Below are 23,777 nucleotides of genomic sequence, written 5' to 3'. Positions count from 1 at the left end.
TGTACTAAGTCAGACCAGCAGTGACATTTCAAACACTTTACAACTCAAAATCTTTCCATCGTCACAGTAATTATCTGGAGTGTGCGTGACTAGCTACAGCTCTTCAGTAACTGTGTTGTAATTATGAATTTTTCAATATATATTTGCGAGCGCTCTACTTTCCTTTGTTTGTGCATTTCCCTTGAGCAATCAGTGCTACACTGAAATCCAGTAAGAATTGCAACAAAGCAGCAAGAAAACCCATGTGTCATCTTGCTGTACTTTATTACTAAGTAGGAAAACAAATACCATACAAAGAGCAGAGTGCTGATGTTCAGAAGTGATTTCTGCAGGTACTCTTCATACAGAGTGCTCTTCAAGCTATGCTCCCTTCCCCAACTACAAAGATAGAAGCTAATTCAGCATGTTTGCATGGGTTCTTTTTTTTTTTTTTTTTCAAGCGATCCTCCCTTTAAACAGATCAAATAGTTGCATCATAAATGTTACTGTTTTCGTGACTTTTGCTTACTGGAGAGATGACCCAAAAGCATAACTAAGATATCGTCTTCAAAACCCCATTTAAAACGGTCAAATGAATCGTGAATTAAGCTGCAAACTCACCAGTCAGGGAAATGAACAATTCCTCACTTAAGTAGTCACACTGGCTTCGAGCCCTCACAAGCCAGATGATAACCCAAATTGAGGCAGACTCAGAATCTCATTCTGAGCAAACAGAGATGAATTTGCATTCATTGAGGCTCAGAGTTGTTAAAACATATTGCTGTACACTGTGGCTTAGTTTTGAGTTACACTCATCTTTAGTAAATAATCTACCATAGAAATGAAGTGATTATAAAATGAGCTTGTAAAGGGAAGGCAAGATTTGTATCCTAGGTAATCTACACATGTATCATTCTTCCTACAAATCTCGTCTAGCATCCAGCTCAAGACAACACAGCCACCCTACCTTCTTCACTGTAGACGGGCCCAAGCAGAAAACCAGACTTGTTGCTTGTCAAATGTGGATTTAGCACAATTAGTTTCTGCTATCACAGCATACCAAAAATGCAAGTCATTGACCCCAACCCCAACTTTTCAATGAAAAAACACATCACTTTGTTCACTGCTACCTAACTGCAGAGCCTGGGACTTGGGACTCCCGGTATTTATATTTGCGACAATCGTTCAATTTGTCATGGTTGAAGTTATAAAAGATACCTAATCATAAACTGCTGACTACTGCTAATTTTCTTGCAAAATTTTATAAAATCAAATCCAGTACACTAAAACTATTATTACAAATACTGAGAATAAAGAGAATTCACACTGCCAGATTTGTTTCATAGATCTTCACTTCACAGAATTCAAAACTGAAAAAAAATAAGTGAAACAAACCAAAACAAAAGACAAAGGCAGGCTCAGAACTTGTACTTTTGCAGTGATGTGCAATGAAGCATAAATGCTAAAATGAGAGCTCTGAAGAAAGCCAGTGTTGGCAAGGGTTGCCCATTTTAACAGGTCCTTAGTGATGGAGATCCAAAAAGCTTTGGAACAGGTACAAGGTTTGACCACAGCTAATACCCTGCTAAGCTGTACTTAAAGCAGAGCGTAGGAAGCTAATGCCCAGACATCTTACCACAGGGTCATCATCTGCAGCCTGATGGCAGAGCGATGCGGCAAACCAGAAACTCAGATTTCCTTTGGTTTCTCATTTTAAATAGTTGCTCAGTGAGGAAAAACATAACAAGACTTCCAGAGCACTGTATAACAGGAGGTTAAATATGCCATATTTAATGACCATTTTCAATCAAGTTCTATACCACAATGGCACAATCCGGAATAAAAAAACTCATTATGGGCTCTTCTAACATGTTTGATCGAAAAAGGAGAAGTGCACCTTAAATTGCGTAGCTGTACCAGGCAATAAATATAAGAGCAAATATATTCAGGTTTAAGTCTTTTTAAAAATTAGACTTGGCTTTTCAGCGCACTGACAGAGCATTAGAAACAGCACCACTTGTATGTGGTATCGTTTTAAAGGAGGGTATTAATAGCTGTGCTGCTCTCAGCTTTCAGAGTCAGGATGAGGATAGCTTTGAAATTTTTGGTAGATGTTAGTTTGCTCCTGGGAATGCAAATGAAAGAGTCGAGCCCTAAGCATTCTTGTCCTCATGCTAACATGAAAACCTGTCCTTTCTGCTCTTGCGAAAAACAGGTAAAAGACTTCTCATGAATTTGCAAGACGGAATGCATCTTCTAGTAACTTTCAGCAGCTTCTTTGGATTACTAAGTGTACTAGGTCCACCAAAGCCACTGAAGCATCAAACATCCTTGGAGAATTCTCCAAAAAAATCCTAATTAGACCTCCAAATTTCTAAATGCTGAAAACTCTGGAGCACTATAAACAAGGGTGATCTTTACAAACCCTCCTTTAAATTTACAACTTGAATACAAATTGAATTCACAATTTATTTTGTAAATAATGCAGGTCATTAAGATCTTACAGTAAAAAATTACAACAAAAAAGCTCTACTCCAAAACAGTAGTGCTCCTCTAAGAAGCTCAAAGGTGTTTGTTCATTAACAAAAAGCAGTTAATGACATAACAAGTGCTCCCTTACAAGGGCAAGGGCTATATCTTTTTAGAGGTTCTCAATCCAATCCTCATTCTATCTAAAATTCACTACAACTTCAGATAACAAATTTAAGAAATTAAACAATATTTGGCACTGATCAGTTCACATCACGGAGTGCATCCTTCGTGGAAATACCTGATTTGCTCAGAAATCAGGCAATCTCAAGATAAATCCCTCGAGGAGCTAAATCAGCCATACCATGAATTGAAGCTGCTGAATGCCTTTCTGTCCTGTTACACAACTTGAACAGAAAGAATAAGAAGTACCTCAAGCTAGGCACTGGATTTCATCTGCAATCCATGTCCCTAAAACTCATGCAATATGTTAAAAAACCTCAGTTTTACAGCAAGAATTTATTTTATTTCTCCCAGCCTTTAACTCTCACTAAAAATCTTTGATAGAGGCATTAAAAAAGAACAATAGTCACTAAAAGAACCCAACAGAGCTCAGAGGAAATTGTGGTCTATGTATCAGGGCTAAAAATCTAGATCTGAAAATCTGAAAGCATCACTATGGCTTTGACCCACACCCAGAATGTAGGTTTTTGCCTTCTGTCAGGCCAGAAACATTCAAACCCACTCACAATGAAGTGCCTGTTAAAAGAAGAGTCTCTTCCAAGCCTTAGGTTGCCTCTGCTTCTGAAGCATTTTTCAGTGAAGCTTCCTAAGGAAACAAGAAGTTGCTTTGCACCAGCTCCGTATCCATTTCAAGCCCCACAAAGTCTACCATAAGGCCGCCATACACTTGGATCTTCTGCGTTTAAAAGGATGTTACTTGACTGTGTTTGAGATCAACTACTGAATTCCAGCCAGCTGTCTTTCCCTGGAATTATTAAGCTGCAAAGTGTCTATAGAGATAGTCTTTGTCTTCAGCAACGTTACCTCATTCTTGGTTGTCCTTCCTGGACAGCTATTTATTACTTAGTGATATTAAGCAAAACTGCAAATTACCATCTGATGGGAGATTTTTCTCTTCTAAAGAACTAAGAAACACTTCTTCCTTTTCACCCCTACATCATTCTTATGAGGCCAGTGGTTGAATCCCCCTCTGAAGAGTTAATGAGTATAAAGGTACTGCACAGTGTATGAAATAACGACATCTTGGAGAATATTTCTGAGGAAAGTAATTTCAGAAAAAGCAGTTTCTGCCACAACAGAAGTTAAAAATAGCAATGAAATATTCTACAGATGGCTCAACAGATCTAATGCACTACTGTGCAGACACATGGATTAGTTTACCTTCTGCACATTGCTCTTTTTGATCGGGATACCTTCAGATCTGAGAAGGGGAACAAAAATTGTAGGGGTGAAGGAGATTCTTTCTTCAAACCTCGCAGCGTTTTCATAACACTACGCTGTGCTATACTGCTGCTTCTGAAAACTGAGGGTTTCACTCTGCGTACACAACCTGAAGCAGCAGCAAGACACAACCATGCTGGCACGTTACAGTGGCAGCCTCCTACTGTGAACACCTCCTCACTCTGTCAAGGAGGAAAAACAGAAGAAAGAAAACAAACTCCAACGAGAGACAAATCCTTGGGGTATACATGCATTTTTCTTGGTTTTCTTCTCTGTTGAGGACTCCCACACACCCGAGAGCCTGGAGAACTTGGTTTTAATTTTCTCAAGCCTTGCAAAGATAGCTTTGGTACAAAAAATGGTATTTGTCTTCTCAGCTAGTAAAAAGTACTCACAGCAAGTAAGGTAAGGAAACACAATGCTCTCTAACCCATTCAATCTCCTATCTTAAACATTACCTCCCTTCAAGTTGGTTTGAATGTTGCATTAGATGACAGCAGGTACACAGCTGCTGCATCTAAAAAGGTTAACATCAACTTTTGTTTTTTTATCACCTATTGTTTTTGTTGCTTTATACCTTTCCTATATGATTGAGAATCCACATAAAAATTATGCCCTTCCAATCCCCCAAAAGAAATGGAGCTTGGTCTCAATGCAAGTGAAGCATATAAGGCACAGCTGCGATGGGCAGTTGGCCATTTCATAGGGATTACCACTGATTCTGAAAAAAAAAACAAGAAAAAAAAAAAAACACAGGAATTTAGGGCACAGTTCTGTGAGCAGCTAGAAAACAAATAGAGCATTTAGTCAAAATCTCAGCTATGCTAGCTTAGAATAGAACTCCACTGGAATCTTAAAGTAGGAGAATAACATAAAAGACCAAGCTAGGAAAAACTGAAGGCAATGACATGATGCCCTGCTGCTGAGATCAGTTTCTGTCAACGACAAGGTGCTAGATTCTCCGCTTTGTTCAAACACCTCCTGATTAGATGATGAGTTCTTGATAGTGATTTATGTTTTCTTAGTGTTTCTGTATCCTTTCGCCCAAGATTTCATGCTGTCCCCCTGCATCGTCAGAAGCAGCAGGTTGAGAAAAGCTGAAACCAAACTCATTCAGGTAGCTTTAGCACACATCACACTGCAGATGAGATTACCAAGAAAGTGACAGACACCCCAGTTGTGCTGTACAGACTACATAGCTCCACAAGAGCCTTCTTCCTTTCTCAGAACCTCGTTACTGGCTCAGTACCTTACTCAGGATTTCTTCAGGTGTAAGGAGAAGAGAAACATCTGCTTCTCAGTAGGTTACTGGTTAAAAACTCTAGATTATTATTAAATTTTATGACTACCACAAACACAATTTCTTAAATCATGCAACGCGGTTTGGTTTCAAAGCAATTAAATATCATCCCTGAACTAGAATATGATGAAGTTAATTTGGGGGTATTTTTCCCCAATATTATTAAAGAGCAGCTGAACAGCTCCCAAAGAGCCTTGACAGGGACTCCAGCTAATCATTGCTGTAATGTAAAAAACTGTTTTCTTACTGGAAAACAAAACTAGAACAACAAAAACTAAGGATTTACAGCATAGCTTCAAATCACTTGATGCTTTTATAACCGCATCCACTACATTTGAAAAAAAAAATAAAACTCTTATCTAGTTTAATTAACTTTGTACTCGATAAACTAGATGCAACGTGCAACAGCACTGCTCGTTACTGCATGTAGGATAGGCAGTAAATGCAAAACCTCTACAGCAAGGAACTAAATTTATCATGGGATTACCAGAATGGACTAAGTGCTTTGAATTATTTATTTCTCACTAGCCATTCAAACACAAGAACTTGAATGAGGGCAAATCCAATAAGCGAGCCTATGACTTATGTATGGAGAACGCCGTATTAAATCATAATTTATGGCATAATGCACTCATCGGAAAAAAAAAAAAAAAGAGTTGTTTAACAACTAAAACAATAGGAAGCACGGAAAGATGCTGGTTATGAAAGAAAGCTGGGTTTCGCGTTACCTGACAAAGAATTAGAGGAACAAAATAAGTATATAACGCAGGAAAAGAGTAGGGGTTCCCAGATTAGGAACAAATACTGGGAGTTCATTGAGGAAAGCAGCGTTTTCCATCGCAACCACAGCCAAGGCTCCACAGCATCCCTAACCCCGGCGGAGGATGCGTTCACCCTAGCGCTTGCCGGCCAGCACAGCCCATGTCCTGCCAGCCAAGGGGACCCCAGGGGCGTCCTGGGGGTGTCCCCGCTGCCCCTATACCCCCGGTGGGAGCGCGGAGGGCAGTGCCCCCGCAGCCGCCCCCCGCCCCGCCGCCACTGACCTTACCTTTCTGCTGCCGAAAGGACTGGATGGAGCCCGAGTGGTGCACCATCGTGCCGTGCCGTGCCGCCGCCCGGCAGCCCGCCGCCTCTCCCGGCCCGCCGGCTGCGGGGGGCGGGAGCCCGGCGGCCCGGCCCGCCCCGGGCCCGGCTCGGCCCGCCCCGGCCCGGCCCGCAGCCCCCGTTGCCATGGTAACGGGCGGCCCGGCCCGGCCCGCCGCGCGGTATGGCGGCGGCCGCCCCTGAGGCAGCCCCGGGGAGGGCGGATGGGGCCGGCTCCGGGCCCCTCTCCCTCAGCCCCAGCCTCGACATCACCCCGCTCTGCTGCCCCTCTTCCCTTGAAAACAAGCCAGGTGTTAACACCTACAGAAATCGCACCTCCTTTCCACAGCGATAAATGCCCTTACATCTGTGTAACTTGGTGTGTCAGCCGCTTCTTCCTGTCATCAAACTCCTGTTATGCCACCAGATTTTTTCACATGTTTACAAGCTTAGTCTTAATCTTGCTACAGATAGCTTTTTACAGAAAGACACTATGTTGCACACTTGAGGCCTGCTGCGTCCCATTGCTATGTTATGTCCTAATTTTCCTTTTTTCCATGATGAATGCCAACAGAATCATTCAAAATAATGAAGAATGCAAAATTATAAGCCTTAACTTCCTTCCCTGCCTCCCCCTGCTCATGGCTTGTGCTGCCCTAAGTTTTGAGGTAGCATCACTCAACCATTGTTGAATGTTGTTACCATTTCTTTCTGAGCACAGTAATCCTGTTTCCTTGTTCTTCCTCAATTCGGTCAGTTGCATGCTCAGTCCCATATTCCACCCCGCTTCCAGCACTACCTAGCAACCCTTTTCTCCATTGAGGGTCACACACATTACTTACTTCCCAGAAGTTAATTAAATCACCTCTGCAGCTGGTGACAAAATTTGTTTCATTCGTACAAAGTCAGCAGGTTTGCTTGCATGCTAAGGGTGTACTAGAGATGGTGTCTGATAGTAAAGCCAAGCTAAAACTTTTCCATGGTTGACTGGGGTTTGTAGCACACCATCTGCTTAACAAACGACATGTTTGCCACCCCTTACTACAGGGCGGTCTGTACTAGGAAGTTGTACTGCTTGGTCTGTACCAGTACAGTTAAATAACTACTATATATAAATATATAAATATTAAGATATTTTTTTTTTACACTACGAAAACATACTAAACAGTCATGCATAAACAAATACATCCATACAAAGGCACTTGTATGTAGATAGATTTTTTTTTTTTAAAATGGGAGAGAGGCATTCCCAGGAATCTCTTTTAGAGTATACCAGGCAGCACTTATGTAAGACGAAGCTGACAGGTCCAACTGTTATCGTAACTCAAGAAGGAAAAAGAAAAAAAAAAAAACAAAAAACAACAACTTACCTCCTCAGGATAGCTGACCAAATGTTGTGGGGTGGTTTTTGAACAGTTGCAAAAGGTTTGTTGTCAGTTTAAGAAAAGATACAGAAGCTATGGTGCTGTTAAGACATGATCCTACTCATCTGTCAGTCTCTGGTGTCTTTCTGCACACTGAACGTAAGAGATGAGGCATTCCTCTCCACTCCTGCAATCTCAGGAAAACTGCTTCCAAAGCTGCTGGGAACAGCTCTTTCCTGCTGAGAGACAGCACTATTGGTGTTGCACAGCAGAATAAAGCAAGCGGAGCCAAGAAGCCAAGCTGGCTCTTGTTCATCAAGCTATGCTGGAAAATCAGAAGCAGGCCAAAAGAAATGGTAGAATTAAATTCTTTACTTTCAAGCTTTAATTACATCAGAATGAAGCAGTAGGGAAGTAAAACTGAAATGTAAACCCAGCAACTGACAATCAAGAGAAAAACAAAACAAAACAAAACAACAACAAAAAAATACAAACAGAACATAAAAGATACTATAAAATTAGTAATAACTAATCATATATAGTCTGCAAGCAGCAGATGTAGTTTTTCATCATAATAGTCTAAACCTTTGGAAGGATGTAGGCCAGACCTAATCCTAAAGGAGACCTTGGCTGACACTTCTGACTTAAAGGTAGAGTAGAGAGAAGTAGAGGAGAAACATTTTCTGCTCCCTTTGTTAACAGAGGAAACCAATAAGAGAACTGCTCTTGTATGATAATAACCTACAATATGGAGGAAAAAAAAAAAAGTGTTAGTAAATAAAAATACAGGCTAGAGAGCCTGTATTTTCTGAGGGTGTTTCGCACACCCTCAGAAAAGAGGCCATCAGCTACTCCCATTTCTTGTCTGGGATCTTACATGGAGAGTTACAGAACTGAATACAGGTTAATCCAACCCTATTAGTACACAGAACAATGAGGAGAGAAAGACTAAAGCTAAAACTAAGGTTGTGCTCAGAAACCCAGCAGAGGAATTAAACCTGAAGACAGAAAAGTGTTATTTTTCTACTTGTTTCTTAATAATATGGCTCTATTTTTAGCAGTGTGTAGCACGTATGCATGAAACTACAAATATGACAGCTGGGGGTAAGGTCTGCAAAGAGAAATAAAAATACCTCTACAAAGGTGGTTTAAATTAAATTGTTGACAATGTCAACTGAATAAGCTTGATAGCATTAAAGTATGATAATATCACAATCTGGAACATTAATTCTTCAGAAAAGGAGAGTTAGTGGTCCAGTTTAGATAGCTTTTTATATTATATATAACAGAACAATATGAACTAATGGCTAAGAGATATAGGAAATGCACAAATTCTTAAGCTTCATATATACAAACATCGACTCTGAAGGTTAAATTGAACTCAAAAATCCACCCTCACTCACTAATGAACGCTCTTTTGAAGTCACGTTAAGGTGAGACTCACACTATGCTTCAGTATGACATTTTGTAAACCGTTTCTAAAATGCATCAAAACTGTGGACTCAATTAAGAGATCAGGAACAAACAGAACTAGATTTAAACACTAAGTCTGTAATCACCAGAATCAAAATCGTGACTCAAAAGTTAAAGTTCACATGCCTGTACATCATCTTGAGTTTTTGCTCAGGTTTGAGGTACTCAGTTTTGACATGAACTCTGTTTTATGGACAGATTTACAGACTCAGACATGTCTTTTCATGAGATGGAGTCTTTGTCAGGACAGATTAGAAATTAAGAGTTCCTCCTTTGGTTTCATGTGATCACAGAATGTGCAGCTTTATGTATATATCTATTTCTTGGGATCTGTAAAAATTGCACCTGCTAAAAGGAAGATTGAGTTTCCAATTTTTACTTTCTACTTATCAGGATGTTATTTTGCTAGGAAAACATGCTATGAGAGAGAGATGATTTAAACTGAACTTTGTACTTTCACAGTGCTTTTCAGAAAGCCACATGAAATTAAAACCTTAAATTAAAACATAATTATCCTGTGATAAGTGGCATACGCCAATTATTTCCCTGAGAAATGTAGGCATCTCAAGAAGTAATTGTAGCCAGCTGTTACCTATTGCCCAGAAAGAAAACTAAGCTTCCCCCTGCAGAAACTCACGAGGTTCAACAAATGCTGAATTCCGCACCTGGAAAAAACCCCGTACATCAATTCACTCTGAGCAGCAGCATTGATGGGAAAGACCTGAAGGTTATGGGAAACACCAGCTTGAACAACAGCCAACTAACAGTGCACTTGCATCACAAATAAAGCAAACCTTTGGAGAAATGTGGCCAACAGACCAAATGGTTATTAACCTTCCCTTGGCACTACTTGAGCTGCATATGCAATTCTGTCTAGCTTTGCCCCTCCACACCCTCTTAGTTCAGGAATAGTGTTGAAAGACTGTGTAGCTGTTCTATAGAACTTCTCCAAGATGATCAGGGGTCTTTAATATGACAACTGCCACAGTCTGAAGAAAATGAACTCAACTGGAAAAAAATAAGGAATTGTAGCAGCCTACAGTTTATTGAAAATCAGTTACATAGATAACAGTAAAAACTACTTAGTGCTAGATGATCTGATTAATGACAACAGCCATGTGTGAGGTTTAGATTGAACATTAAGAAAATAATATTATATTGGTAGTGCACCAGAAGAACAGGTGACAAAGTAGTGAAATATCCGTTCTTGAATATTTCCAAAATAAGGCTTGACCAAACTATGTCTGACCCAGATTAGCAATGACAATGGTAAAGCTCCAAAGCAGGAGGATAGATTAGATGACCTCCAATGGTTTTAACAAAATACATAATAAGTAAATTCCAAGAAGTTGGAAATCGTAAATTCAAATTATGAAGAAAACACACAATTTCCAAATGTTATTAAAACAAACTATGAAGTTATGCATTTTTTTCCATATGTTTACCGAAGGACTTGGTTGAATGCATACTTCTGTCACTCATCGAAGTGCAAAATAGCAAGATGATGCGAAACGGCCAGTAATATACGGTAATATTTTGCAAGATCTTTGAAAACACCAGGGCTGTTCCTTGGTCTAAAATGTTGTCTAACACTTCATGTTTCCAGCACCATCCAAAATTATTGATTTTCTATCAACAGATTTAAATAGTATGAAAAAATAATGGTTAGAGAATTGTTGAGCATAACTCTTGCAAGGAGGACATTTGTGTACTACTTTAAAGCTCTGCAATACAAAATTCATCTTGTTTGATATTTGCCAGTTTTCTTTAACAGAACAGTAAAATTATTTGCCAATGTTCTGTTCTTACTGAAGACAGTAGGAATTTTGCCATAGGCACGAGCATGATGAGGAGGTCCTTCATTAAGTCTGATAAAGCTGTCAGTCACAATGGAAAAGGTCTAGAAAGCAGATCATGGAGCTAAAGCTTGTAACAGATGAATTAAAAAATGGAACATTTCTATAAAAATTTTACTTTGTGTTGCTAAGACACAAACTCACTGATTTCCATATTTTAATATTTAATTTCTATGGTAATTTAATAGACCTTTTCTCTCTAACTGGGTAGGAATTTCTTATATCCACAAGGTCTAACTGTGTTTTCTGCCTGATATAAAGCATTTGGGCCTTGATTCTGTAGCTCACTGTACTTGCATGCTTATTTTTAGGCTTATGCTTTATAGATTCATGTTTACATCTTTAAATAGAGTTACTTTTCCAGCGTTGGCCATAATTTATCTAGCTAAATCAAGGAACAGAGAGAAACTTAACGTTTACCACATTTTAATTTCCACAATTTAAATTTAATTTTTATTTATTTATTTATTTACATCAAAGAATCTCCGTTTTGTTCTAAAAGATTTAGGCCAAAATAGAAGTCTAAGGAGTTTGGCATCCTTGAATGTGGAACACGTAATCCTCAGAACAGACCTTTACAGAAGTGAAAAAGTCCTTCTGCAACAATACAAAAAGATCACAGAGAAAGCATTAATGTCACAAAGCAGGTGAAGAGCATGAAAGGGAACTATAATAGCAGCATCCAATATATCCTATATATTATATATATATATATTATATACCCTATCCATATTTCCTAAGTAGGCAACTTTTAACAGTCATTTTTTATTTCACGTTATATATCTGTTTTCTTATTTTGCTTCTTTTCTGAAACAAATAGCAGAAGAGATTAGTGTTCTGTAGCTCTGCAGTTTCAGCCTATGAACTGTTGCAATGTAATTCTGTTTCTGCTTAGCAGCCTAATTTGTTAAATAAAGAACCAAATAATAGACTAAAAATATCACTATCAGTAATAAGCTTATTGTATAATGTTTGTTTCCACTGTTAAGATCTGTTTTGAAAATCTGTGCATCTTTTCTTTAAAACCACGTTCCTTAAGAATGTCTATAACAGTAACTGAAACTTTTAAAATTTATCAGTTCTTAGCTGTGTAGTCTAAATCTACAGTAAAAAAGAAAACAAATTATAAGTTGCTGCTTAAAAGTTAGCTCCTGGATTTGCTTTTTTATTTTTTTCGGGTCATTAGCTTCTTCGCTTAGATATTAGTCCTCTATTCCATTTCTGACAGCCTTTCATGACCTCCAAAGCTAGTTTGGTTTACAATCTCATAGTTATGATTTGGATTTATTTGGCCACGTACTTGATTCTTCTCCAACTACAGTTTTTTACTCTCTCCCTCAAACAAAAAAAGTAAGGAAAAGGTACCTTTTAAACGCTTAAAGGGAGCAAAAAGAAAATGGAAAAGGGAAGACGAATGTTTTTTATGAACATAGCCAGCCACTTCATACACAAAACCTCTACCTACAAGTCATTTGGCTGTCTCCATGCACAGCAAGATGAAAACAGTATGGCAAGGGTGCAGGAGTTTGTCATGTTACTTGCATGTGCGGAAGAAGTCAAATTAATTGATAAGATTAATTCAGGAAAGGCAGATTTTCTTTCTTTGCAATTCTTCACAGAACACAACCCATCAAACTCTATGTCTGCAACAGCAAGTCCTAGACATTACAGTAATGCAGACAATAAAATATTTGAGCCCAAACACTGATAACATCCTCTTGGCAGCAGCTAGCACAGCAATGCAATGCCGCTATACAGCCATATCAGACTTTTCCTTTCCAACTTGTATCAAGCATTGAAGCGATCAGACGTAGCTTCAGATATGATAATTTTACTTTTAAATTTATCTCACAGCATGCCTGCATTCCTTGTCAGACAACCTGCCATCTTCTGAAGCAAAAGAAACCACTGAGAATTTCTTCAAAGATGTCTACTTTCTCTTTGCATTTTCATCAACAAAATTGTAACAGGGTGTTTCAGTTAGCATCTTCACAGAAATTTATTTCTTCAGTACCATGCTCACATACAGCTTTGGCCTTATTTCCTGCTGCATGATTAGGCTGTTTTATGGCTGCATATATGTAACCCCACGGTGGGCCTTACACCCTCATTCCAGCTCTGCCATTAGCATGTATTTTCTCCGACAGCAGCATCTGAGAGTGGATCGATGCCAAACGTGTGAGCTATGAGGCCCCCCACGCATTTACCATGCATCAATCACCTCCCCGTCATTTTGGAACAAACATACTGAGGTGGGTTAGCCCATCCCACGGACTTCTGCATTCCACCACCACACAACTCGTCTGCTTGGCTCTACCAGGTGAACTCCCACAAGACTCATGCCTCCTGCCGTTAGTGCTATAGGCAGTTTTCTGTATCCAAAGTGGCACGATGCCATCTGGTCTAGCCATCCTATATCCTGACCTGGGGAGAACTATACTGTTACCTAACTAAAAAAGAAGCAATAATGACGGTGCAGATGCTGTTTTATATATTATCTGAGTGTCCTTAAAGCTATAGAATTTAACATCAAATCCGACTGCAACAATGTGGGCTTTCAAAACAAAAGGCGTTTATTGTTGTAGCTGTTTTTTTTTTTCTCTTTTTTTTTCTTTTATTACAGAGCTTCTAAAGTGCTTTGTTCCATAACTGAGTATTTTACTTAGATTTTCATAATACCTGTGGCTGACAAAAAGGTGACGCAAGATTTTCAAGCATACTTATGATCTCAAATTGCTTGTGATTTGGTGGTGATAATTCATCAATCTAGCTGAAAATGACAAATAACAAAAATACGCTTATGTATTTCTCTTTTAAAGTTGTGAAGAAAAATATTTTAGAATTCAAATACCGTCTTGTCAATTTTCAACCGAGAAAGTCAGAGTAATATGTAACTGCAGGATACCCAAAGAAAAGAGAGACATCAGGAAGTAGATGATAGGAAAGAAGCGCTTTGCTTATCTACAAGCACTGCGCTGATTTAATGGCACTGTTATAGACCTCGTGAGCTAAAAAGACTTGAGCCAAAATGTGAACGTTCTCAAGGATATATTTCAACATGTAACCAGACTATGCTTTGTTCCTATACACAGTCTGTTTGTCTGTAAAATACAATTTGTCCTCAGAAGATACATTTATTTCTACACCTCTAACATGATCCAAGAAAACTCACTGCAAACAGGATAGTTGTGCATTACTTGCATCCCAGACAAATACTTATTACACGCCAAATGCTGAAGAAAAGAAATTATTGGAATATATAATACATAATGTTAAAGAATAATATACTACGGTATGAATGCAGACACTTGTGAACTACTAGCCAGATGCACCTGCAAAAACAAAATTCAGATCAGAATTACCTGAAATCATACATTTTTTTCCTCTTCATCCCCACTTTCTGAATTTAAATTCTTCAGTTTAAGTACTTTTTTTGTAGTTATCTCTGTGTATTTTTGCATTGTCTACAAAAATAGTCTTATCCACAATCTTTTGCATTTAAATGATGTAATAATTAAAAAAATTGAATTTAGAAAATTAAAAATTAATAAAAAATAAAAATATTAAATTAAAATAATTAAATAGAAATAATAAATAAAATTTAAAAATAAAAAATATTTAAAATAAAAAAAAAATGATTTGTGGCATAATATGAATTTTGTCAGCTTCATACACATTTAGGTATAATTTTATAAGCTATTACAGAAGAATAAAGCTTTTCATCTCTGAAGAGGAAACAAGTGGCCTAAATTTCTCCCCCTCTGCCCCCACTTTTAAATGGAAATCAGAGAAGTTACGAAAGCATGCAAACACCAGTGAAAAGGACAAAATACATACATACATACAAATATATATATATATATATATATGCACACACACATATATATCTCCTAGGAAAAAAGTGGCATTTTTCTTTTTGCTTTCATGGTAGATGGAAGGGCATAGAGCAGAAGAATTTGTTCTGCATCCCATCCTCACGCTATTTCCCTATGACATCTGTTCAAGAAGCATGATATCCTTTCATACCATTTAACTGTGGGGTGAGAAGATGAAGCAATATATAGAGGTACTATCTGTATGTCTGTATCTAGTCTATAGACTATAGAAAGGCATTTGTGCAGGCTCCTATGAGTTGGTAAGGGGACCAGTTAGTGGCCAGGACCCATGCTGGAAATGAGGGTCTTTCCAATTCTACCCAAACTCTATAGAGAAATAGGAACAATGGATACTTCCAAATTTTTTTCTCTACAGCTTGGGTTGCTGAACTAAGCCTATTAGCAAACTTATTACTGTATTGTTTTACACTTTTCATTTTTGGAGGTAGGATTAGGTGAGAAATAGGTGCATAAGTAGTCTGGAGTTTTAGACTGGATCAAAATCCATGCGGTTCTTGCCTTTACTTCATAGGAAATGTTAGCTATCTTCACTTCAAGTAACAGAAATGCCCGTATTAGAACAATATACATAAAGAGAGCCTGAACTGAATCTATCATCCAATTAAGTTCAGGCTTGCTTCATCCCATTGACTACATTTATTTATGTGATCCTGCAGACCTGAATAACAAAAACCTAGAAGCACTGCATACAAAATCTTTCTATCAGGTTATTTATCTTTGAGTCAGTAGGACAATAAAGTACGCACAGACACTGCTTCCCAAGTCTACCTTTCCTTCATTGTATAAAGTAGGATTCTAGCCTTCAAAATTTTTAGGAACAGTAATGTTGTTCCACATACATCCATGATTGTTATGTAGGCTTGGAACTATCCTGATTACTAAAAACAACGAAGCATTGTGCAATTCAATTGTCCATGATAGTTACCCTGAAAAAGTATTCTCAGAAATTAAAAACTTTTTTGAAATGCTCATCTGTAGCAGTTTTGGTCTCTCAGTTAATTTGCATGCATTTTATTAAGAAACATATCCTTGGTAGTGCATGAAGAAACATGTGTAGTCAATTCTATTTCCATGACCATCACAAACAGAAAATTAAAAACCAGCGTGTACCTATTTCTTGCTTGCATACTGCATTTTGATTTCACATTCTAAATTGCTGTGTCTCAATAGCCTGCTCAACTGTTTCTATTGCTCTTAAGCAAACATTGTTCCTGAATATTTCTGCTGCAAATTATTACTGCTGCAGAAGTAAGGTGAATTGTCTGCGTTATATCTTATTTCAGCATCGTTTAGAACTTCACAGTTGAAGCAAACTGTCAAGATCAGAAAAAATGTTTGTCAGTCTCAAAGCACCCAAGGCAAAATGTGCAAGTTGTTTCCACACACTCGTTGTAACTTTGTCTTTGAAATATACACAAAAACTTTGCATTTGAAATCAGTAGATTTCATTTCCCCCTACCAAGTGAACACAACAGCTACATAGTACTTCTGTAGCTCCTCGTTGTCCAAATCCAAGCACTGCAGTTTCTCAGAATGAAAATGCCAGCTCACCTCAGTCTGTCACACACTTCTGGTTTCTGGGCAGATCTCAAAAGCACATGCTGACAGCACACAGCAGAAGCGCTCGATGGCTTTATGATGTGCACTCAGAGCCATAAGAAAAGTGGTATGATATTTAAAATGAATACTGAAGCATTCTTCTCTTCCTTACTCCTTTAGAAGTATAAAGAGATTATATTCCAGCAAGATTGCATTAGTAAGCTTATACAGTGTCTCTTGAACCTAACCCTCCAGTTTCCCAAAATATCGTAGGAGAAGAATATTCCAGAGTATGTCCCCAGTACAACATGCATGTAGAGACAGAGAGGTTTACCTGGCAGACATTCCCCCCCGACCTGTATCTGCATCAGGAAAGCCAGTAGGTAGGTAGGATTCAGCCATTATACCTGCTATTTTAAGATTCATTTTAAGATTCAAAAAAGCAGTATCATATTTTTAACTACTTTAAGATTTTATTTTTTATTTTTTACCAGGTTACTAGCAAAACCTCATTTTCTAACTTGGTTAAGGTGGGTAAGCCAGCATGACTAAAGAAAGAGGCTCTGAAACATAAGAAGAAAAGTGTCGAGGTGCTTGTGGTGAGGCAGCATCCCTACAAATTGGACATTTTTTGAGATGTTGGGTACACTGTCAACACCTTGAATTTAAATGGGTATTGCTCTAAGTTAAAAGCGCCATGTTTTTCCATGTTTCTGTTGTTAAAGGTCTTACGAGTCAAAGCTCAATTCAACATCAGCTTAGAACTTTACCTGGGGAACCTTATAGCTGCAAAACCCATAGTCAACTAAAGCTGCTAAGAACCACCTGGATGGTTCTGGACAGCACAGAGTGGAAAAGGTTGCTTAGGGAACACCTGCGAATTAGTGAGAGGTTTTGCTCTTTACTTACACAAATACATACGTACAAATACACAAATGCATATTTGTCACTGCTTTTTTTCAGGAAAAGGGTCACACTAACAGGACAGTTAGTGTCCTTCACAATACTTTACTATGTACTCTATCAGGGGACTGAGTTGGGATTTAAGATTCTTCAGGGGAGACAGATGTCAAGTAATCTTCAGAGCCCCCTGCAAGTCATACTCTTTTCTCACCACTCTGCCATCTCTTCATCTCTAACAGCAACACTTTTTAAGTCGTGCATGGCAGCTGAGACAAAAACATACATGCATTTTAAATATATACACATATGTGTGTGTATATATACATAGTCTGTGTGTGTGTGTGCGTATACGGCATAGGTTTGGCATCAACCCAAGCAATCCTTCTGTTTAAACTAACTAGCATTCCAATAGCAACAAAGAACAAAAGCCATGAGTTTTGTGGCTGACAAAAGGCAGCAAAAAGCTGCCTAAAGATATCTTAGCCTGCTACCTCATGTCAATTCCACTTTTCACACAAAGGAATTTTTCTTTTTTATATATGTTTTTATCTTTACCCAGTATTTATGGAACATAGCTTAGGGCAGTATCTATTGCTGCATTTTTCAATTGTAAATGTAGCTTCTGAGTAGAAGATGCTTCCCACCCCACAAGTGGTTGCAGAGGATTATTACCTGCCTCTACTTACCTTCTTCTCTCCTGCTTAAGGGATTCACAGCAGTGACAGTTTACAAAGAATTTTTTTTTTTTTTTTGATTCATTGATGGCAATCTACAACGTTACAGCTATTTTTAGTCAGATTTGTATCGTAACAGTGACATCCACTGGCCAATATAAACAGCACCAGCTGCTGAGTAAACTTTGTAACTGATAGGGACTTTATGTATCTAAACAGATTCACATAGAATAGTGTAAATAAAACTCACTATAAATTATCCGGAAATATATGAAATTTTTGAGATATTATGGTACTGTACTACCATACATTTTACATTTTGGCTTAGTGTCCCCAGGTAAGGTTAAAAAATATAACTAAATCACATATTGCAGCAACAAAAATCCAGTCTGAAAAATAATCCTTGTAAAAAATAGTAATGATTAGAAGATACTTTTTTATATAAAATACATCTGCTTTTTGGTCAGTCTAAGTAAAAAAAATGCAGAATTCCTTGGCATTTTAAAATTTAACTTCTGGATATTTCTTCTTAATTCTAGATATTTCAAAAAAAGAGATTTATTTTTCACCAGGTCAAATTAATAGCAGAGGTAAAGATAGTGTCATAACGGTATAATAATACTAGCACAATAAGCAATGGCAAGAACAAATCACTCAACTGTTGTAGTGGAGCGAGGACCACAGCCATCTCTTTATAGATCAGCTGACACTTTAGCATTATGAATTTGCCAGATATTTACCACCCACCCAGAATGTCAGAATAGTGGAATAGTGAAGTATTTGAGAAATCAGGTGAAAGTAAAATCGAGAAAAAGAAAAAAAAAAAAAGAATATAAATTAGTTTCCTCTTTGTCCATACCTCATGAAACCATCAAACCGAAAAGAAAAAAAAAAAAAGATCAATGTGCATAAAAGAACTATATACATGCATTCATCTTCTGAACAAAATAATGGAAAAACAGAATAAAGCTAAAAGAGTTAAGCTAACTTCACAGCTAGTGGTGTCAAGAGTGGTTAAAATGAGTTCAAATTCTTCACAATTTCTTTAAAACGTAGGGCTCTGCTGACACCCCACCTTCCACTCCCCAAAGAAAAATCACATTGCACTCTCTGCAAACTCTTTCTCCTGTTAGGAACGTGCACAAACCGAGACAATCCCTACTGCTACAAACATTGTGTGCCTGGAGCTCTTCCCTGTACTTCAACACGAGGACCACCCCAGCGACACGTGGTGGGGGCAGGAAGAGCACAGCAAGGATGGCAATAACATACATCAATTAATCGTGGTGTTGACGGATCATTCTGTAGCAAAGGGCTCACAGTGGGGAAACTGTTTACACTGCAGCAAGGAGCCTGTGCTCGCAGAAGAGAGCAGCAGATGAGAGTGGGAGGCAAGCGAGGAATGGAGCTTGGGTAGCTGAACTTTATTCTGACCTTCATTTGTATTCCTTTTTCAGTACTGGAGAAATAAAGCGTGCCAACCCACAGTAAAGCATAGGGGGTAGAGGGAATGCTCATTGACATCTAGCCTCAATAGCTGTTTGTGTAAATACAAGGCACTCGTCATTTGGCCTCCACTGCTTTTGTCCGAGATGCAGATTTTGGGACAGGCGTCAGGAACAGAAAGCACGCTGTGGTTTCCTGGTGAGCCTCGGATGTATTTCAGATCAATCAGTTCATTATTTGTGTGAGTTACTTGTGCCATGGGGTCCTCCTTCAGCGTAAACAGACTGAAGCATGAGTAGGGAGAGCCAAAAGTTACCCTACCCTCTCAGAGAAGAGCTGACTGCTAGTGCTCTTCCTCTTTGGCAGGGGTTAGCTCAAGCTGCGCCTGTGTTACTTCATCAGTCTAGCACCTAGCGAGCTATATGCACAGAGACTGTTTTTTTCTTCTCAAAACCAATGCAGGCATGGGTCCTGGAGTACCCAGAGGACCCTGGTAGAAGAGGACTACACAGAGGCGGCGGAGCTGGCAGGACAACACTGGCACAAGCTTTCCTATCTGTAGGGGGGCTGGAAGCAGACCCCTGCCCACAGAAGGCAGGAGCTGACAGGAATTATTCCACCCTCAGAAAGGCGCCCTGCTTCTATTTCCTTAACTGGCCTCACTTAAAAAATACTGAGCCATTCACTGTTAGTACTTGCAGTTCAACCCTGCATTTCTAAAGAAATACTGATACACAAAAGTCTCAGCATTTCTTTCTTTTTGAAACAAGCTGCTGAAACTTGAAATTACAACCAGGAGTGATGAATATAACCCAAATACAAGTAATTGCAAAGACAAACCTAGAAAATCTATACCGTCAAGATCCACCTATTTTATCCTCTGTGAATCAACAGGACTAAGGTTATACCTATTTTAGCAAGCAGCAGAATGAGGAAAATAAATATATTAAAGGATAAGTTTTCAAAGGATCTCTAATGTTTCCTTCCAATGCCTTCGTTGGCTTGGTCAGTGTCCCACACCTGCGTGTTCAGCCCTATGTTTTCCTCTCCTTTTCCATAGTTATTAGTTTAACTGCATCTGCCAGCACTGAACAGCCATAAGTCTCATGATTAATATTGTCCTAGAAAGCATAAGGAATAGCTCAGACCAGCTCTCCCCAAGTCCACTTCACACCGATTAAATATTTATCTGACCACAGGAGAAGGTATTTGATAGAATGGGATTTCAGCTGGGTGAAGATTGCCACTATGATAAATACTTAATAATTTATACAAACCAGTGCCTCTTAGAGCAGTAAGAGAAAAGGAACCATCTGCTAGACAGGAGACACCTGGAATTCAGGAGGTTCACTCTCAACTACATGCTCTGCAACACAGCACTGAATCTTTTAAGATTCGTGTTGCACCCCTGCTATCACAGACAGCTGTGACAGCTTCTACATTTTTCTCTCCAAGGCCCATGACCTATCCAGCTGTTTTGCTGAGGTGGGAATGCTGGTATGCTGTTGTGCAGAAGCTAAAAGCATTAAAGAGTTTCCTGAGGAGCTGCACTCTGTGAGTTACATCCAGCTGAGGGTTTGTGTAAACAGGCAGACAGCACCAGGCTCCAACAGTAAAACGAGGCATGGGGTTGCCCACTTCCCAGGCTCAGGCTGCTCTGAATATGTCTGTTCACAGAAATGTAAGCTGGGGCAGCAGCTTCCTGGGATTCAGGCCGCAGGTGGTGCTGCGGGGACAAAGTCTCAAAGGAGGCTCTCACTCTTGTTCTGTGCAATACCTTGGCAAAAATCTCTTGCACCTCTCAAATATATTTTTACCTGTTAGCTTTACAAAAGACAGACAAGTGGAGAAAAAAACTAGCTGAATATCATGTTTGATTTCTAGAAAAAAAAAAAAACATTCAATATGCTCAGACGTGCAACACATGCAAATCCTTTATATCCTGTAACTAAGTTATTGAGCAGGGTTCCAAATATGTAGGTTGCAATCTACACAGGTGACACAAAGAAAATGCAGGATGGGGATACTGCATGACATGAAATAAAAGCAAATAGAAGAAACTAAATCAACAGATTTAAAATCAAAATTTTATAGAGATATGGAAGGTAAGATATATGTTTATGGATGTATTGCCCTCTATACTCTTAACATTTTGAATCATTGAGAGATGTGTTTTTATCTGACTGTTGAAACAAAGCCATTGGCAAACAGCCTCTTCCTTTGCTGGGAGTGCATTAAATTTAGACTCTCCTAAAAGATTAAAGCAATAAAAAATGAGTATTCATAAAACGTAATCTCATAAACTCAATTTATAAGGAGTTCAATAAAGGACAAAATAGCTTAAGGGCAAATGTTTACACTAAAGTTACATGTAATTACTTGAGCACCTGCAAGGCCAGCATCTAAATTAAAAAAAAAAAAGTCAAACTAAGAAGGGATTATATAAAGTTTAAGTAGCAAAAATCACTGGTAGCAAAGAACTGGAATCATCAAATTCTTCTGGTTGGTCTGCTCTAGACCTAAATTAAGATTATTATTACTAACAAAAATTGGTCTTTGTGTTATTTTATAACACAAATTGAAAAATTGCAATGAAAGAATGGGAGAGGGGAAAAATATCAGGGGTCTAAAAAACTAGTTGTGGAACACATCAATTCTTCTACTGCCTAAACAAAGCAAACTGTTGTCTTGCCTGATACGGGGGATCAGCCAAATATATATGGTATTTTAGACCTATCTTTAATCCTCCAGATCCAAAATCTACTAGAGAAATCAAATGACTACGTATATTAAGGCCATCTAATCCACTCCTGCCAGTAAAACACTATTTCATACAATATATTCTGGAAAAAGGTTAGAAAGCAAAACTCACTTCTCCCTCTTGCAAATGAGATCTTGCAACTAGTCTTCCTGTCAGCATTTTAGGTAAAACAGATCTATGATTCTAGTTTCACATTATTCAATATTTAAAAACTGTGGGCAAAGAATGGTTCAGCTGAAGGAATAGACCCTTAACTTGCCCTCCCTAAGGTAAGGTCTTTTTTCTTAGCCTCTTTCCTTTCAAATCTACACATTGATTAAAAGGACGGCATATTTCAGTTTTTCATAACTAAAATCCTTCCAGGAAAATGTGATAGTGTACCACTGAACTATGAAGCCTTCAGTAAAGAGGCCTCAAACCAGCGATCTTTCCTACTGTCATGTCCTGTTATCATCAGACTATAATCCATATCTACATGATAATGGCTTTATATGTTTTTAATGCACGTTAAACTTCTCATAATGTGGTTTAACAAGATATCTTACTTCCAGAAAATATTAGACTTCAGTATTTTTTCCACGAAAGTGGGTGGAAATCTGCTAAAAAATGAACAGAATTAATGCATTTTGCCTAATTGCTTAATCTCAATGGTCTTCTTTCTACAATTAATGATTTTTTCTCTCATCTTTGTAAATGCATTAAATGGGTATGAGAAGGAAAGAAAAAATGTTCTGAGATTTACAAAAACATTGACACACTATGATGAAGCTAGAATCACAGCTACATTAACAAACTTTGTTAGACCGAATAATGAATCTCTAGTGGAGAATTTTTTTCTTCCTTTAACAGTAATATATGTATATATATTTTGTTTTAAGAAAGAACAGTTCCAAAGTACAGAGTTCATCACTTTCATAGATCATTGAGCAATATTTTCAGCTTTCAAGTTTTTTGACAATCGAGTTTAAAGAACTTGAGTCAGTTTTTCCAAATTAATATAAACCGTACTTACATTTCCTAAATAGTGGCAAAAGAAGGTTCCATGATTTTTTTTCTCCCCAAATTTGTCTGCTTTTCTTTTATGAAATACCAATTTATCATCATCCCCCCCGGCCAACAGAAATCCATATTGTGTCATAGTGCATCCCAATCCACAATCAGCTTTCCATACTATTTTCACAGTGCTAAATTTGAATGTAACCATCTAAACTTTTGGTGAACAAGTCTTGTAGAGGAGGCTGTGTTTGTGGATGGGAGGGAACTCAAGGTACCCTGCTGGGTGCTAACTTTTGAAATGATTCCTAGAAAGTACTTAGAAACTAAGAGAAAATGATTTTTGTATTGGAATTGTGGGTGCATTTTCCCTTACTACTGCACAGGCCCTGAATATCTGAGACGGTGTGGCTTAGAATCTGCCAAATATAGAAAAAAAGTTGTTTTTTTTTTTTTTTAATATATATATAAAGCTTTGAATAGATGTGATTGTCTTTATACTCCTCTTCCTTTGCATAGTTGCTGCCTCCAAGCACACAGGAAATATGGCCAAGGAGAAATAAAGAAGTACAATGAA

General features: G+C 38.2%; 1 protein-coding gene across 8 annotated transcripts in view; it reads right to left on the bottom strand.

Annotated features, from left to right (window-relative positions):
* ANO3 (anoctamin 3) overlaps positions 1-23,777 on the bottom strand; it is a 237,433-nt gene that overhangs the window by 127,420 nt on the left and 86,236 nt on the right. The window contains exon 1 of one of the 8 annotated variants that reach the window (XM_068684993.1): positions 7,666-7,687. The exons of 6 other annotated variants lie outside the window; for them this stretch is intronic. Coding sequence is in view for 1 of the 2 variants with exons in the window: in XM_068684989.1 (XP_068541090.1) it covers positions 6,261-6,306 (46 nt within the window). In the remaining variant the exon portion in view is untranslated. Of the gene's footprint in view, positions 1-6,260; positions 6,377-7,665; positions 7,688-23,777 lie in introns of those variants that run through there. One more of the 8 variants, XM_068684989.1, reaches the window with a different exon arrangement.

This window comes from Anas acuta, chromosome 5, assembly GCF_963932015.1.
Source record: "Anas acuta chromosome 5, bAnaAcu1.1, whole genome shotgun sequence".
NCBI lineage: Eukaryota > Metazoa > Chordata > Aves > Anseriformes > Anatidae > Anas > Anas acuta.
Note: the sequence above shows the minus strand (reverse complement) of the source record. Positions and strands in the feature narration are given on the sequence as shown.